At 39.8% G+C, this 18,447-nt stretch overlaps 1 protein-coding gene across 6 annotated transcripts in view; it reads right to left on the bottom strand.

The window, feature by feature from the left end:
- SYNE1 (spectrin repeat containing nuclear envelope protein 1) overlaps nucleotides 1–18,447 on the bottom strand; it is a 503,300-nt gene that overhangs the window by 26,952 nt on the left and 457,901 nt on the right. For 5 of the 6 annotated variants that reach the window (XM_038770126.1, XM_038770112.1, XM_038770118.1 and 2 more), the window contains 6 exons: nucleotides 17,880–18,042; nucleotides 10,113–10,300; nucleotides 9,182–9,332; nucleotides 2,302–2,484; nucleotides 1,892–2,029; nucleotides 491–682 (listed from right to left, as the gene is read on the bottom strand). In XM_038770126.1, coding sequence (XP_038626054.1) covers nucleotides 491–682; nucleotides 1,892–2,029; nucleotides 2,302–2,484; nucleotides 9,182–9,332; nucleotides 10,113–10,300; nucleotides 17,880–18,042 — 1,015 coding nt within the window. Of the gene's footprint in view, nucleotides 1–490; nucleotides 683–1,891; nucleotides 2,030–2,301; nucleotides 2,485–9,181; nucleotides 9,333–10,112; nucleotides 10,301–17,879; nucleotides 18,048–18,447 lie in introns of all 6 variants that reach the window. The other variant, XM_038770127.1, reaches the window with a different exon arrangement.

The raw sequence follows: 18,447 nt of genomic DNA, 5'->3' as shown, positions 1-18,447 counted from the left end.
AAGGAGGCTGTTGGACTGACAGAATTTGGGGTGTTAGGAAATCTTGGAGGATGTGGGATTTCAGGAAGACTCTGAAGATCCTGAGAGTTGTGGTCTGGCAGATTTGACAGGGGAGGGAGATCAAAACTAAAGTGAAAATGAGACTTGGTAGCATGATCACTTAAAAAAAAATCCACATAGAGTAAAGGTCTATTATGCATAAAAAGATTTTAACAATATCAACGCTTGCACATAAAGCTTCAGCAACTTCCATGCTTCCTACCATTTCCACTAATACTCACAATTATGGTAGTATTTGGGCAAGACAACAACAAAAGAGCAACGGAAAGGAAACAAACCTTTATCTCATCCATTACTTTTCATTCCCTGAATCACAGCCTTCACCATCTTTTTCTGCCTACCTGTTGACTTAAATATACTCCCCCAGCAAAATCTATAACCCACATAACTGACGTAACAACGGACTGAGCTATAAAATAGTGCTACTTACCGGAAGGCGGATCAGTTTCTTGTGATACCGCTCCACACGACCAAACACCTCCTGACAGTACCTCCAGAGTTCATCCAGTTCCTCTTCAATGATGGCCGCATCCATTGGTTCGCTCTTTTCAATCAGCTGCCCACCTTGGACAATGATCTGGTCAATTTTACTTTGGTTCAGTGAAATTTCTTGCTGGAAGGCCTGGATAAAAAAAATCCATATTTTTGTTGGCTCCCTTTCAAATATGAATATCAAATTATTTATTTGCTGTTTAATTCTGAATTTTGACCATTTAGATGGCATATAACTCATTGAGTTTAATCACCTGAAACTAATGCATTTAGAATGTCAGATATTTTTTTTTAATTTTCTTGCTTAGTTTTGAAAAATTTACACATCCTAAATGAAGCTACACTAAAATAGAAATCAGTTGGAAGACAGTGCTACAAATGTTAATTAAAATCTATTAAAAAACTGAAAATCTATTAAAAACTGAAAACCGCATCAGTTACTCTACTCATCAACTCTATAATCTGGCAATATTAGGGGCCCCTACAATTTTGTATACAAAAAAGACATTCTTCTGAGTAGAGAACAATTCAATCTTGGAGGCATGTGGGTTTGGAAAATGACTCCGAGGTCATTGGGCTAACTACTTTGTCTCCAGGTAATTTTTATACAGTCCAGACCATCTTTCTGAATACCTGTTTTATTTTTTAAAATTTCCAGGGGATAAGACTTCAAAATCCCCCTCCGTAACTCTTGGTGGCACATAATAATTTTACTACTTATTTTTATTTTCTCTTGTAGTGTCCTTAGTGCTGATAGAGAGTGGCTGAGTCCCACCTTTATCAGACTGATCTAACAAAATGACTAACATTTTAAATATTACATATGACTTTTTTAAAAGTGGGTAAGAAGTAAGAAGAGGCATATAACAGTTGCAGAAAATAATTTGGAAGATTAGCACCAATCGCATTTATTGAGCACCTACTTTGTTCAGAACCCTGTACTAAGCACTTTGGAAAATAACAATAAATTTAGTGTACATTATCCATTCCTTCAAGGAGTTTATAATCTAGAAAAGGAGATAGGTAATTTACAATACACATGGGAATTAGTAAGAGTATAGAAAATAGGTACTTAAGTGCCACTGGGGTTATAATAAAGCAATTCATTAACTGATAACTGATTTCTGGGCTAGAATTTTAGCAATTACTTAATGGTAAAAAAAAAAAAAAAAAGAGGGAGCACATTTTCTCACCTCCTCCTGTCCTCTCTCCCACAAACCAACTCACCAGATTCTTCTCTGCCACCTAACAGTGTTGACAATCACTCTTCTTTCTCTTCCATTTTCCAGCCCTCCACCCCATGATCGATCCCTGGATTGTTAGTACCATCCTTACTTACCCTAAGTTGTTTTATTTTAGCTTGAACGTCGCATTCTGAAAAGTGTTCAATATTGGTCAACTGCAAGTCCATCTCTGTTAGCCAGACCAAAATGCTGTCACGTGCTGTTTCAAACTCCTCACGCTGGCCAATAAAATGCTGGGAGGGGCAGGAGGAAAGGATGGAGGGAAACAGGTTACGTTAGTGCTCATCATTTCTTTTCTTGTGGCCTAGAACCAAATCCCCACCCACCATTAATCGATACTGAGAACCCTGCAGATGCTATCCCTCCAGTGTTCCATATCCCATCCCAGTTCCATCACAAGCCCTCTGAGGCAGCTAATGTCAAAGGGCAGGTAGCAGGACTTCTCTTTTTGGGTAGTGAGTTACTTAGCCAGGCTGCCAATGCCATCCAAAATATGAAAAACCACCTTGAGCCTGCGCAGGATGGATGTGACACGTCTCTGGAGGTTGTCCCATCTCTGGTTGCCTTCATGAACCATCTGTTTTAGTCTGCAGGAAGAATCTGTGCGGTTCTCTCGGGCTAAACGACGATACTGTTTGTTGATCAGTTCCAACTGGGTTAGGCTTTCATGTACTTGTCGCTGGAAGCCCTGAAATTCCAGGGAACAAGAAACAGAATTGGGGGAATTTCAGTGTCAAAAACATCATCTTTGAAAAATGAAGATAAACCACATATACACCCAGTTCTCCTAAAATGCAGGAGTAGCTTTCTCACAATCCCCTCATTAATTTTGCTCTAGCACTCCCAAAATCTGGTTCCACAGATACACAAACACACACATCCACACAAGTTGTTTCTTCTAACACCATAGGGTCCCGTATCCAAACGAGCTTGAGTTGTTGAGCCAACATACCCTAATTTCCAACAATGTCTGCGCCAAGACAATGAAAGCACACATTCTGCAGAATTGGGCATGCACAGTGCCTGGCCAGGAGTGCCAGAGTGCCCAGGGTACTCAGGTGGTGTGAGCGATCCCATCTATAATCCCCTGTCCCCAGTCCCAGATCTACCATTTGGGATCCTCTGCTTTCTGCAAAGATGAGCAACCATGGCGATTTTGTAGACTCCAAGGTCCTTGAGAAGACCTGGAGGCATACAGTTCAAGAGGATTCAGCTACATACCAACCAAAAAGGAATATGGTAGCAACTAGGGAGAAATACAAGAAATGAAAATGCAGTAATAATAATAACAATAATACTTACTAAGGGCTTACTACAGACTAAGTATTGCGGTACTGTTTTACACCTGGGGTAAGTACAAGATAATCAGATCAAGAATAGTTCCTATCCCAAATGGAGATCATTATTTAAAAGGTAGGGAGAGCAGGAACCTGAAAGCCAGTGAGGTTCTTGCCCATGGTTACAGCAGACCAACGGCAGAGTGGGAGCTAGAACTAGAATATGGATTTACTGACTCCCAGAATCCATGCTTGACCCCTCAGGCCTTTCTTCTTTGATATTCAGAAGAACAGTGAGTCTTTATAAATACAGCTGTCTTCAGAGGTTTAAAGATTGTTTCCGTATCCACAAGAGTGCTAAAAAGACCCATGCATGACTGACAATCACTTGCACACTAGGTGCATGGACATACTTTCCCTTGCTGTGCTACTACATTTGTTACTTGAAGTGTCAGGTGCTAGTGTCCATTCTGTCTCGGTGTCATGATGTTTGCACAAACCTCTGCTGTAAGACTGTCCCTTTACTAAATACCCCACATTAAGTCAGTTTCTGTCTGCTGCTTTCTTCCAACTATCCACAGCTATACTACCTTGTTTGAGACTTGGCTTTATAGGATCTTTAAAACTGTTTTGTTTGATGTCTTAGTTTCATAATTTGGAAGGTGTTTGGCTAGGATTCTTCCAGAGATGGAAAAGTACATTGGGTAAGGCACAGGAAGGGAATGGATGATGATGGTACAATGCCCAAAGATCTGCTGTGGGGTAATATGATAAAAGGGAGGACATGCCCAAAAGCAAGGGGGGGCAGAGGAAACACTGAAGGATGTGGTCAACCACAACTTCAAATAATGGAGCTTCACAGCTTTAAAATAGGAGAAACTGTTGCCCACAGCCCAGCAGAGCACACTGCAATAAAGGACCACCCCATCGAGAAGCAGCATGGCCTAGTGGAAACAGCTCGGTCCTGAGAGTCAGAAGGACCTGGTTTCTAATTCTGGCTCTGCCACTTGTCTGCTGTATGACCTTGGGCAAGTCACTTCACTTCTCTGTGGCTCAGTTACCTCATCTGTAAAGTGGGGATTAACACTGTGAGCCCCATGTGGCACAGGGACTCTGTCCAACCCAATTTGCTTGTATCCATCCCAGCGCTTACACACAGTTAGGCCTTAATAAATGCCACTGTTATTATTATCAGTATTATTATTTTTATGCTTGGCGAGAGCCTTAGGAGGGTTGCAGGACAGAGAGGCTAAAGCACAAACAGCAGTGCAGTGAATAAGTACAACAGGACAAGAGGCTAGTAAGGACAGCAATAATTATAATGGTATCTTTCAAGTGCTTATTATGAACCAAGCATTGTCCTAAGATCTGGGGTAGATACAAGTTAATCAGGGGGCTCACAATCTGAGTAGATGATAACCTCTATGAGTGTGTAGTACAGATTAGATAATTGGTCCCATTTTGCTTTTTTAGCCACACAAGCACTTAAAGGGAAGTTTTAATAACACTGACATCTTGAATATAAAGTATAACTATGCCCTGACATCTTGAATATAAAGAATGACTATGTCTAGGTGGACAAAGTGCCTGTTCCCTTTCATCTCTGAAGAGAGCAGTATCATCATATTGAAGAATTGCACCATTCCAAAGGATTGTTGTTGCACAATGACCTTGTGAGCAAAGCCTTGTTTCACATTTTGTCAAGTCAACTATTCTTCATGGGTTCTCATCCTCTTTGATAGCAGAAAGTATGCTGAGGATAACCCTGAAATATCAGTCCCTTTTCTTTAAGACTCTTTCCTTGTTTGGGTGGAGGGTGGAGCCACTGCTGCTCTTCAAATGGGCAGTGATAGACTAGGATTATTACATACTTTTAGGGTTTGCATAGAGTCCTTGGTTTAGTTTTGGTCTCGACAATCTTGGATCTCTTCATCCTTGATGTTCCACTACTAACTTTACATGCTCCTTAACTTACTCTATATACCCCTTCAAAGCAGGCTTTAAAAACATTCTTTTTTGAAAGCATGAATGTAGTAAAGATGACAGAAGCAGCATTAATTGCATCCAGAGTAGAGTAAATATTTCACTTGCTAAAAATGTTATAGTGGACTTGAACTCACAGGTGAGTACATTTTCAGATGGCTGCACCCAGCAATATTTTTGTTAATTTTGACATTTTTCATTATATAATTGATTATCATACTAATCCTCACTTGTTCCTAAATGGAAATGATGCCACAGATTATCCTCTAAAAGCACACTGAATCAACTCATTTTAAAAAAAAACTGCCATCAGAACTGCCCCCTTTTATTCTTAGTTTTCCACCTAGATGGTTTAATAAGTAGCATCATACTGGGAAGAACAATCATCCAGTTCAGTATTCTGTTGCCAACAATGATGCCATCAAAGGGTGCTTCTAATCCAAAAGGCCCATCTATTGTTTACTTACATGTTCCATCTATATCTTTGCTCAGTCGTGATTCCTAATTTTTTTTAATGATATTTGCAAAAGTGCAAATATCTTTGTGCCAGGCAGGCACTGTACTAAGTGCTGGGGTAGATACAAGATTATCAGGCTGTCCCACAAGGAGCTCAGTGTCTTAATCCCTATGTTACAGATAAGGTAATTGAGGTCCAGAGAAGGGAAGTGACTTGCCCAATGTCACAGAGCAGACAAGTGGCAAAGCTGGGATTAGAACCCAGATCCTCTGACTCTCAGGCCTTTCAACTAGGCCACACTGCTTCTAATTCCCATTTGGAATATGTTCTAGAGGCTTAATTTCATGCATCTATTGCTCCGTGCTCTTTTGAGTTACAGTCATCAACTCTTCCTTAGCATGAGTGGTTGAGCTGAAGTCTAATCTATTTATCTCAAAGTTGAAAAAATATTTTTTTTATTCACGGGAAGCTCAATATCCAAGAGTTGTCTTAATTTCATTAACTTTCTTCCTTTACCGGCATTCACTGATGATAATAATAATAATAATAATAAAATAATAACGATGGCATTTATTAAACACTTACTATGTGCCAAGTACTGTTCTAAGTGCTGGGGAGGTTACAAGGTGATAAGGTTGTCCCACGGGGGGCTCACAGTCTTAATCCTCATTTTACAGATGAGGTACTGAGGCATGGAGAAGTTAAGTGACTTGCCCAAAGTCACACAGCTGACAATTGGCGGAGACAGGATTTGAACCCATGACCTCTGACTCCAAAGCTCATACTCTTTCCACTGAGCCACACTGATAAACAGGTTTGTCTTGTTTATTTCCTTGTTAAGTTAGCTGTAGCTTCACAATTTAATTTTTTCATCATTTACATAGAAAAATCCATGTGGACAATCTTTGTTATGTATTTGTTTAGTTGTCTTTCTTTTTGGGCCCAGTTTTGGGCAACTGAATTTGTAGTTTTTGTACTATCCTTTTCAATTCAGCTGCACTGTTTCCAGGCAAGAACAATTGTCAACAATGAGGAGATGAATTAGTTGCTTAACTTTAAATCTGAGCTCTTTTCTCAGTAGTTATTGAATGGGGACTCCAAAATAAGTTAAAACCACTTTGGTGAAATTTCAATCTGTATAGGTTTATACAGGATGGTATACTGTACATTGTGATTTGCAGTGTACAAGTGAAATTGTAATTCACTGGTTCCAGATGGCTCCTTATGATTCCATTTTCAGTGGACACATTTAAGAAGGCTGAACTGAATACTTATTTTGAAATACATGTACATATATTCTATGATTTCCACCCTCTCACAGAAAGAGTCCCTCTCCAAAAGCAAACTAAAAAGAGGTGGTAAGGTAAATGACTTCAGTTTCGCTACTCCTCACTGAACCTTGATTTCTGTTTCAGGTCACTTTTGTCCTTGTGGTCCCAGCATAAAAAAAAAAAAAACAGTTTCACAAAATACACAATGTAGTATATAAGAAAACAGTTAGTTTTCAGATGCTCCATTTGCACATTTCCTAATGCAGTGTACTGCCACAACTGTCTGCCTTTACAGAAAACATCCTTCTTTTATTTATATTGGTATTCATATTCAATCTCTGCATTGCACCCGAAGCTCTACTCCCTCTAGATTTAATTAGTTCCCCTACACAGAAGTGGGAGAAAAAAATAAATGTTTACGTACACTTGCATATTAAAAGAATCTAGGGAGGTAGGGCTTCCTAGTGGAAAAAACCCAGCACTTGGAGTCAGGAGACCCAGGTTCTAGTCCCATTTCAGTCACTAGCCAGCTCTGAGAACTTGGGCAAGATACTTAACCTCTTAGAGCCTCAGTTACATCATCTGTAAAATGGGAATATCATACAATGTGAGCCCTGTGGGGGACAAGGATTGTATCTAATCTGATAACTTTATATCTACCACAGCATCTGATAAAGGCCATTATTGTTTATTATTATTTTTTAAAATCAACAGAGCAATGACTCTTTTCCCCCCATACCACAGGGAATTATGGGGAATGGTTACTGATATTTTATTTTGAATCTTTTATAAACCATCATTCATTCCTTGTTTTCTCTGTCTTCAGTTTACTGGATTCCTAATTTGTGCTTATTATTTAAAAAAGCCCTAGGGCTCAAGCATAATAAAGTCATTAATAAAAAATATTTAAACAAGCTAACCGCAGAATATAATATGCTGCAACAAATACCAGGAGCAGGGCACCATAAAAGCATTACATATGCCTCGTATAATCACTTCATCTGGATGAGCCAATTACATAAGGTTTTAGCCTGTGTAAAAGCTGAACTGCAATGTGATTTTATATAGACAATTGAACAGTACCCAGAAAATGACAGTTAGATTAGTGTCTTTTTCAAGTATTTTGTTCTTGTAGGTGGTTCATGTTTTTATGAAAAAGTGTTTTTTTTTTAAGGTGTTTGTTAAGCACTTACTATGTTCTATGTGCTGGGGTAGATACAGAGCAATCAGGTTGGACACAGTCCATATCCTACATGAAGCTCACAGTCTTAATCCCTATTTTACAGATAAGGTAAATGAGGCACAGAGAAGTTAAGTGACTTGCCCAAGGTCACACAGCAGACAAGTGGTGGAGCCGGGATTAGAACCCAGGTTCTTTTGGCTTCCAAGCCTGGGCTCTATCCACTAAGCAACACTGCTTCCCCTAATTTAGGGGTTAGCTTCAGGTAAACATTAAGGCCCCTGGGGTTGAATTTTTGGTCATGGTCTTCAACATCCCATGAAAGCTTAAGTCATAATAAGAACTCTGAATAGGTTTTACAAGTGTTTTCCATCTAGAGCTTCCCTAATATTATTCTTGTCTACATGATCTATCCACTTAAGAACAAAATGAACAAAGGGGAATGTCAGAAACTGTTTCTTTGGGTTAAGTAAGGTCATCATCTGTGAAGATCAGACAGCTGAAAGATAAAATATTGCCTCACTAAAAGACAACTAATGAATCATAAGAAGCTGGGACAGTCTGCTGAGTTAGTTGTTCCTCAACTCATTTTATATAAAATGTTGATTTTGGCTTAACCAAGCTGAAAAGTTGACAGTATTTTGTGATGACCCTGTTCTTTAAGGTACATGCATTGCAATTAAAAAAATGCTATCAATGGAAATAATTTATACTTCTCATTGCCATATTAATACTGTTGCATATTCAATTTAGAAACTAGTTATGCTGAAATCAGATGAATCATGTTTTTCTTTGGAATTTTTGTACTCATGAAATTGAAAACCTTCCAATTTTATTGTAGAAAAGGAAGGTAAAAGGACCTTATTCAAGAATTGATCTGAATCAGGGACTCAAAGGTGTTAGAAACAAAGAATAGTTGATTTATGTTTCATTTTGTTTTTTACTACAATACTTTCTCCTATTGACCTATTTAATATTAACCTCCCCTGACTGAACTTTAAAGGGGCTTTGCTAATTTTAGGAAAGATTAATGGAAAAATGTGATTTCCAACTTTTAATAAATTTCCAAGTAGTGATAGGAATGTTTGCAGGATTGTCTAACTTGCTGTATTAACAGAAAGTGCATGTGCTGAGCTGTTTGTGTCCTGGAACAGAGACTACCAGTTGGCAGCTGAAATAGGATCGGGAGATATTAAATTTCAAGTCTTGCAAGTCACCTCAAATTTCTTTAGCTCTTCCTTAGCAACTGTGTACAGCACCCCTGAAGAGCTGGGGAAGGCAGCCGTGCTCTCCGCAATCTTTAACCAATCTTCGAAGCGAGAATAGTCGTCCAGGAACTTCTGCCATAATCGCCACGTCTCTTCAATTCTAGGATGGAAAAATCAAAAGACAGGGCATTTTTACTTGAGACTGTTCGCTTTCCAAAAAATGGTTTAGTGAGGGCAGACAGATTAAGAGTGCCTAAACAAGCAACAGTTGTGCCAAACAATAACTGTCTTAGCCCAATTTTGACCATGTTGATAAATGGACAACTGTTTAAGATAAAATAGAGCAGCTGGGCTTTTTTACACGTCTTGCAGTCCTTGATTTGGAAGTGGCATAACAGAATATTATGAGCCTGTAATATGAACTCTGCTGGTTATGTGCAAAAAGGTTAGAAATGTTACACCATGTTGACCGTGTCCACTTAGGCCAGTGTTCCAAAGGAATAAAAAGGAGGTTTTATGAAAACATTCAAGCCCTCCCTTGCAGAGACCATGCAATTGCAATACATTTCCAAGGCCCTCCTTACACCTAGAGCAAGGGCAGAGTTATAAATTAGGACCCTTCTGTGATGCCTCACAGTTCTCAATAGTCGAAATTTTTAAGTTTGAAGATAAAGTTGAATACATTTTCAAGTCATTATATTAATGAGGGAAGCTTCCTTTTGAGCAATGTGCTTTAAAAAAAAATCTAGGCGAGGACAGCAGGGCTTGATTTGTTCAGCATATATTAGCAAATTAAGCCTCTAGTTCAGGAAGAGAAAAGCATCAAGACTGTTTTCTCTAATAGAACCAGGGAGGAAACAGTTAATGCTTTTTGGTTTTGGTAAGGAGTCCAGCTTTATTTACACTCTCCTCTTTTTGACCCGGCTGATCTCTGGCTTACTTGAGTCTCCTTTCCATAGACATTGCACAGATGTTTCTCCATCGCCTGTCCAGGTTGCGGGTGGCCTGCTGAATGGAGTCACACTCAGTTTCTGTAGCACAGGCATCGCAGTCATGGAGCAGCACTTCGCACAGGTTAAGAACTGAAGCAACACCAGTGCTGTGTTTCTCTATGTCTCTCTGAAGTTCCTAGAGAGAAACACACTGTGTTTTACACAATAAGAAGAACAAATGCACTTTTCAGTTGGCTACTTAAAAACATCAATCGATGCTATTTAAGGAGTGCTTATTGTGTGCAGAACCGTACTAAGTGCTTACATGGGGTCTTTTTTAAAGGCATGCAGTCCCTTGAAATCAAGAAGAGTCCATCAGGAATTCGATTATTGAATGTTATCAGGTGCAGGGCACTGTACTAAGCACTTGAGAGAGTACAATATGATAGACATGGCAGACACGACCCCTGTCTTCAAGAGCTTACAATCAAATGGGGTAGATAGATAGACATTACAATAAATTACAGGTAGGGGAAGCGACAGAGTATAAGGATATGCACATCAGTGCTGTGGGGTGATGGGAGTAGGTGAGTATCAAAGTACTTAGGTGGTATGGAGACAAATGTGGAGGTGACACAGAAGAGATGGAGAATCGGATAGGGAGATGAGAGGTTAGTCAGCAAAAGCTTCTTGGAGGAGATATGATTTTTGTAGGGCTTTGAAGATGGGGAGAGTGTGGTCTGTTGAATGTGAATCCGAAGGGAATGCCAAGCAGAAGAGAGGGTGAGAACAAGGAGTCAACAGCGAGGGACACAAGACTGAAGCACAGTAAATAGTTTGCTGTTAGAGGAGCAAAGCACACAGGCTGGATTGCAAAATAAAAAATAAAAATAAATGATGGCATTTCTTAGGTGTTTACTATGTGCGAAGCACTTTCTAAGCACTGCGGGGGGGATACAAGGTGATCAGGTTGTCCCACGTGGGGCTCACAATTTTAATCTCCATTATACAGATGAGGTAACTGAGGCTCAGGAAAGTTAAGTGACTTGCCCAAGGTCACACAGCAGACAAGTGGCGGAGGCTGGATTAGAACCCATAACCTCTGGCTCCCAAGCCTGGGCTCTTTTCACTGAGCTTCACTGCTTCTCTGTAGCAGGCTAGGGGGGAGGTTATGTAGGAAGGAGGGAGCTGAGCTGAGTGAAAGATCAAATGAATGATAAAATTAAAAAAATCATCAGCCTGTGCAATACCAAAATAATCTCAGAATTAATTATACTCATTTTGTAATACAATTTTCTCCAAATGCTGAAACAAGTTCCATTTATCAGCATTAAGAACTTTACTCCATTATTCTATTCTAAATGACAAGAAATTTGTAAAAAATGATACGCACTTGGCTTAATTCCTATAGTATGCAAAAGAGCAACATCACAACATGTTCTAAACTAAATTATAGGAACACAGCTCACAATCCTTTTCCAATAAAGGATTTTATTTAAGTTTTCTCCCAGAATTTAGAGAGCATCAGGAATAAAGAATCATAATACACCTTCTGTGAAATGGGAAAGAGAACAAAAAAAGAGATACCAAAGCCATGGTCCTTTTTAACCACTTTCCACTTCAGGAAAAGGGTCCATATTTTAAACAATGAACTGTGCACAGAAACAGAAATAATAGCGACGGAATGCCTGGTTTTAATATTTATGACAAAAAATGGATTTAGTGTTCATTGAACCCTATCATTAAAAATACACATATGATAAAGGAATGCACAAAAAAGCACCCGCTCATTTGGAATTCAGCATTTCACGGACATTTACTATTCAAATATTTGGGCTTCACCATTTAAGAGACACTTGGAAAACATGGAGAAGTTTAGGAATGATTTAGGAAAGAACCCTGAAGATCATTGACAGAGAGGGGAAATAGCCCTAAAAGGAAAATCCCATGGATTCTTTAAAACAGGAACCGTATCTTTCACCTGCTTTTTAACTTCCCCCACCAATGCCCAAAACCATGTTTCTCCACATCACCAAAACAGTGTGGTCTAGTGGATAGAGCACAAGCCTGGAAGTCATAAGAACCTGGGTTCCAATCCCGACTCTGCCACATACGTGCTGTGTGACCTCAGGCAAGTCCCTTCACTTTGTCCCTTCACTATGTACATACGTAAATTGGGGATTGATACTGTGAGCCCTATATGGGACAGAGACTGTGTCCAACCTGATTAGCCTGTATCTACCCCAGTGCTTAGTTCAGTGTCTGGCACATAGTAAGCACTTAACAAATACCATAAAAAACCCTCAAAAAATACAACCCGCTGACATATTGGAGGGAAGATTATTTAAGGGGTGACCTGTTAATGGTGTTGATGAAGGGTTACTGGACAATTATAAGTGACTACATTGTCTCCATTTCTTCTTGAGAATAAAAATGGAAGGGGTTTAAATCGCAGCCCAAAGGAATTTGATTAACTAGATATGAGTTTTTTTTTTTTAAAAAAAAACCCACTGTCTCCTTTACAAGTATGGCCTTCAGCCACATTAGAAGATAATATCTATTGTGTCACATCAATAAAATTGCTTAAACAAGTGCACCCCTCAGTACTAATAAAATATTGGTATTTTTTCAGGCTTGTTGTCCAACTCCTGTGCTATGTGCTGAGGTAAATATAATTTATTCATTCAGTTGTATTTATTGAGCACTTACTATGTGCAGAGCACTGTACTGAGCACTGGGGGAGAGAGCAGTATAACAATGAACTGACACATTCCCAGCTCACAATGAGCTGACAGTCTAGAGAAAGGCCTTACAGTAAAAATAATCCAATCGGACCCAATCTCCATCCCTGCTTGGGTGTCTCAGTCTAAGAAGGAGGAAGAACAGGGAGTTTATTCCCATCTTACAGATGAGAAAAATGAGGCACAGAGAAGTTATGTGATTTACACAAGGTAAAACAGCAGGCATGCTGCAGAGCTGAAACAAGAAGATGCGTATCCTAACTCCCAGTGCCATGCTGTTTCCAACTAACCTACTGGAAAGTTATGCTTTGCTAATATCAAAGAGTCAGCATAATTTATCTACCGCTTCCTGTCTTCAAATTTATTTCCTTAAAATGCCATTTTATGATGATCTAAATTCTGATCAATAAAACAGAGCAATGTACTAAGTGCTAGGGAAAGTATAATAAAACAGAATTAGCAGACACGTTCCCTGCTTTTAATAAAGATGAATTGCAAAGGGGAAGTACAAGGTGCCTCCTAGACATTTATGAAAATATCTTCCAAACAACTGGCCTCCATGTGGTGTCTCATATTAAGATTTCAAGTCATACTACTGCACTTACTGTCCATGTTCATTCATTCAATCATATTTATTGAGCGCTTACTGTATGCAGAGCACTGTACTGAGCACTTGGGAAGTACAAATCAGCAATATATAGAGACGGTCCCTACCCAACAACAGGCTCACAGTCTAGAAAGGGGAAACAGACAACAAAACAAGTAGACAGGTGCCAATAAGTAATGATCAATCAGGGTTATTGGGAGAGGGGCCTGTGAGGATTCCTCCAGATATTTCTTTGACACTCAGAACTGAAACAATGAAGTTTGATGACATTTTCAGGAAGAGGAAATGGGGAAAGCTTAAAGCAGATCCACACGAATACACAGCTCTAGGTATATAGACTTTCTACGGAGACCCAAACTTTGCAAGCAAAATTCCTTAGGTAGACTGTAAGATCTCTCTGGCCTGAGTTCCTTGAAGGCAGGGAACATGTCAACTCTATTGTACTATACTTTCCAAAATGCTTAGTACAGTGCTCAGCACACAGCAAGCACTCAATGACACAGATTGATTGATTACACTGACAAGTTTCTCAAAGCAAATGGAAGGATCTTTAACAAAACTATTAGAATTGCTCAACAGCAAGACAGAGAAAGAGACATGAAGAAGCAGCATGGCCTAGTGGATGAGAAGCAGCAGCCACGCTCTGCCACTTATTTTCTGTATGGCTTTGGGCAAGTCACTTCACTTTTCTGTGCCTCTGTTACCTCATCTGTAAAATGGGAAAATTGAGACTGTGAAGCCTATGTAGGACATGGATTGTGTCCAACGTGATTAGCCTGTATATATCCCAGGGCTTAGTTCAGTGCCTGGTACATAGTAAGTGCTTAACAAATAATGATAATAATAATGATAATAATGGTACTTGGTAAGTGCTTACTGTGTGCCAAGCACTGTTTTAAGCACTACGGAAGATACAAGTTAATCAGGTTCGACAGTTCCTGTCCCACATGGGGCTCACACTCTTATCCCCATTTTACAGATGAGGTAACTGAGGCACAGAGAAGTGAAGTGACTTGCCCAAGGTCACACAGCAGACATGTGGCAGAGCCAGGATTAGAACCCAGGTTCTTCTAATTCCCAGGCCTGATCTCTATCCACTAAGCCACGCTGTTTCTCAATACCACTGCTGGGGGGAGAGTGGTGGGGGAAGAGAGAGAAGGAAAGATGAAGAGAGGATGAGAGGGAGAGAGGGAGAATGGGAGAGGGAGAAAGAGAGTCCTCTAAATTTAAAAGACTCTGGCAGGCTTCATTGGCTCTCTTTCCTAGGTGACCCTGGGAATTTTAGGTTTGAATTTCTGGGAAATGTACTTTTCAGGCAAGTTTTCTGCTTCTCCTTCAGACTGGACTTCACTCTGCTGCCCATACAAGCCTAAACACTGTCACACCAGGCTGTGCCAACATATTGGAGTGTATAGACGCACAATTTGGTGGACGCTTCTTTGCTACTGTTCTAATACAGTACGGTACATACGTTGTATTGTAGAAGGAGTTTGGGACTAGCAGTTGGAAGACTGGGTTTTCCCCCCAGCTCTGCCAATGTCCCATTGTTTGACATGGTGGGCAAGTCTTTTGAACTGACTATGCCTCAGTGTCCTCATCTTTCAAATGGGGATAAGATACCTGTTCTCTCTACCACTCAGATTGGGACCCTAGTGTGGGACAGGGAATATATCTGATCTGATCATCTTGTATCACTTATAATGCTTGGCATTTAGTAAGGGTTAAATGAATGCTATCACTAACAAAAAGCATTATATTACTCCACTGTGTAGGTGTACTACACGGTACCAACCTGTTCTTGATCTCACTACTATTTTTCCCTATAAGGAAGGTGAGCCCTGGCATTCCAACCTTTCTGCTTTAGCACCATGCCAGTTTACCTCACCTAAAAAAAAAAAAGAACAAAAACAAAAAACCCCACACAACATGGCATTAGAAAGAGCACAGGACACAACCAGCAGGACTGCTAAAGCAAAAGTGGCAGAGATGGGCCTGAAAACCACACTCTTGTGAGCTTGGAACTGTAGTCCTGGACACTTGAGATTACATCCTCTCAAGCCTGGAAGCCGTAAAGAAACCTAAGTGCAGGCCTCTAAGCTTAATTCTACAAAATACACTTAATATGTTGATGGATATTTTCTCAGCTGGGTCATTTTTATTACAGCTGGGTCAACGAGATCAGTGAATGCACCAAGCAAATAATCGCTGCAGTGAAGTGTTTTTCCGCTGGGGTGAAGGGATGCAGCTTTGTGTTCAGGTGGGGTCATGGAGCCCTGATCTGCTTTTTGGGGCTACCTGAATGGGGTATTGGGCCTTCTCTTCCTCCCAGGCTCCTTCTCTTGAATGCTCTCCCTACCAAACTTTTGACAACTGCAGTGCTGTGCACTTTTGTGAACATTTTTAGGGTGTCAGGGGAGAGCATAATAAGGAATGCTGAGAAGACTGACAAGAGTCTTGAGGAGGATAACAGTATAAAAAAAGTGTGAGAACCACTGCTATAGGGTAACATCCAATTGACTATTAACTTGGGCTCCTACCATATATTTGGGACATTATTTCATCAAACTGAGCTGCTATTTACTTTTCAGCCCTTTAATGAACAAGTTATATTCTTGCCCAGCTATCACACAATTAAAAAAGTGGTTTTACATTTAAAAGGCCATTATTCTGCAGTGTTCTAAGTTCTAACAGTTTTTCATTAACATTACTGCAGTCCTAGAGGAAAGTATTCCAATTATTTAGAGAAACAGGGACACAGAACAATTAAATTAATGAATTAGTTGTAAAGTGTGAAAAAAATGATCTTGAACTTCGGCTTTCTGTACTTTGGATTAAAACACTCGATGCTCCCAAATACAATACCGCTCTCCTGAAAGCAAAAAGCACTTTGTTATTCCCTTAAATTCCTAGCTGCTAGCTCATTTTCAATGTTCATCATTCATACTATTAAACATTCCTTCAGCCATCTCTGTTTTTGCAAATTTATAAATATTTTCATTTCCTCCTGCTTCCAGGTCATCTTCAATTAGTCAGTCAATAGTATTATGGTGAACTTACTGTGTGAACAGCATTACACTAAGTGCTAGGGAGAATGCAACACAATTGGAATACTACACGATTTTATTTACTAGATTCAACAGGGAGGTAAAATAGACACAGTCCATTACAGAGGCACAGAGAAGTGCCTCTTTTCTGTACATGTAGTTCCATACAGCACTGTACTAAACTCTTGGGAGAATACAACAGAATTACTAGACATGATCCCTGCCCACAATGAGCCTAAAGTCTAGAGCTCATTTTTGCAACAGTATACAGAGCCAAAAATAAAATTAAAAATTCTCTTGATTGAAGGGTGAAAAATCTACTCTCTTTGTAATGCAAACTCACTGAGAAAAATGCTTTATCAATTTATGGGAATGTTTAAACAGAGCTTTCACAGAGAATCCAAAAGATCTACTTTGATGAAAATGGAGATCAAAGTACTTGTGAAAACTTGGCAAGAAATCAAGTCTGCAACACTTACGTTTTAACAAAAGGTGGGAATAGGGTTTTTTGTTCTTTTTTAAAATGGTATTTGTTAAGTACTGTGTGCCAGGCACTGTACAAAGTGTTGCAACGGATACAAGCTAATCAAGTGGGACACAGTCCATTTCCCAAATGGGGCTCACAGTCTTATTCCCCATTTTTCAGATGAGGTAACTGAGGCACAGAGAAGTTAAGTGACTTACGCAAGGTCACACAGAAGACAAGAGGTGGAGCCAGGGTTAGAACCCAGGTCCTTCTGACTCCTAGGCCCAAGAAGGGCACCAGAATTCAACTCACCTATGTACCTTCATACTACTGCAGATAATTAACTGTGGCTATTTTTGACATTTATAAGGACGAGCCTTGCAGTCCAGAGATGAGTTCTGGTTTTTCCATTCACACACCCATGGAAAATCAAATGTGAGCCTGGCCTAACTCATGCAACTTCTCCATGCAACAGAAATCAGCCATATTTCAAAAGGACAAATCAGAAAATTGCTATTTTTAAAGCTGTCCCCAAGTCTTGCAGGATAGCAAAAGCAGATTGAAGCCTGTGGCAACTGGCATTAAATCCATGGCCCATGAAAAAAATGCACAAAGGTAACTATTGTTCCGGGACACTTCACCACAGACAGAGACTTACCTCTCATTTGGCCCAGCAAGAAATTCCCTGACGATCCATGGATAAGGGCCGGGAAGCAGACACTCTGAGAATGATGCCAAAAGCACCATCTGTTTAAAGCCCTTCTTCTCTGCCCTAGGGCACACTCTCAGCACCAGGCTGCTTTTTCTGCCCAAACACATACCTTGCTGTGGTTTCACCACACCAATGCATCTCTGCAAGGACTTTGATCATTTTGTTGGCCATTTTCAATTCTTCTTCTACTCATTTTTATTTTTACCTGCTGCTCATTCAGCTTCCTTTGTATTTCCTCAAAATCGCAGGTTTCGTAGACAATGGGCTTGGACAGCTCTGACTCAATGTGGGAGAGCCAGGATCTCAAGATGCTCATGTTCTTATCCAGCTGCTGCACGGCGACCAACGTCTCCTTCAGTTTCTTCACCCTTTTAGAGAAGAAACATAAGCAAATGGCTTCGTAAAGGGATTTCACTTTCACATAACACTTAGAGATTGGGAAAACTGAAATGTTAGGCCTGGACAAACCCCTAATGAAAAAAAGTTGCATCTAAAGCTTTGGAAAATTTAGGTGCCTGTCAGAGTAAAAGAAGCTGCGATATTTTCATTTGACTTTGGGATAAACAGGGTTCCAGAGTCATAGAGCATATCGTGTAATATAAGACACTTTTTAAAAAAACCCAACAGTAAATTTAAGTAGCATAATCTACCAAAGTTAAGCCTAGACTTTAAGTTCTTATGGGCAGGTAATATGTCTGGTAATTCTGTTGTATTGTACTCTCCCAGTAATAATAATAATAATGGTATTTATTAAGTGCTTTGTGCCAGGCACT

Source organism: Tachyglossus aculeatus, chromosome 2, assembly GCF_015852505.1.
Source record: "Tachyglossus aculeatus isolate mTacAcu1 chromosome 2, mTacAcu1.pri, whole genome shotgun sequence".
Taxonomy (NCBI): Eukaryota; Metazoa; Chordata; class Mammalia; order Monotremata; family Tachyglossidae; genus Tachyglossus; species Tachyglossus aculeatus.
The sequence above is the reverse complement of the archived record's forward strand: the minus strand, read 5'-3'. Positions and strand labels throughout refer to the sequence as shown.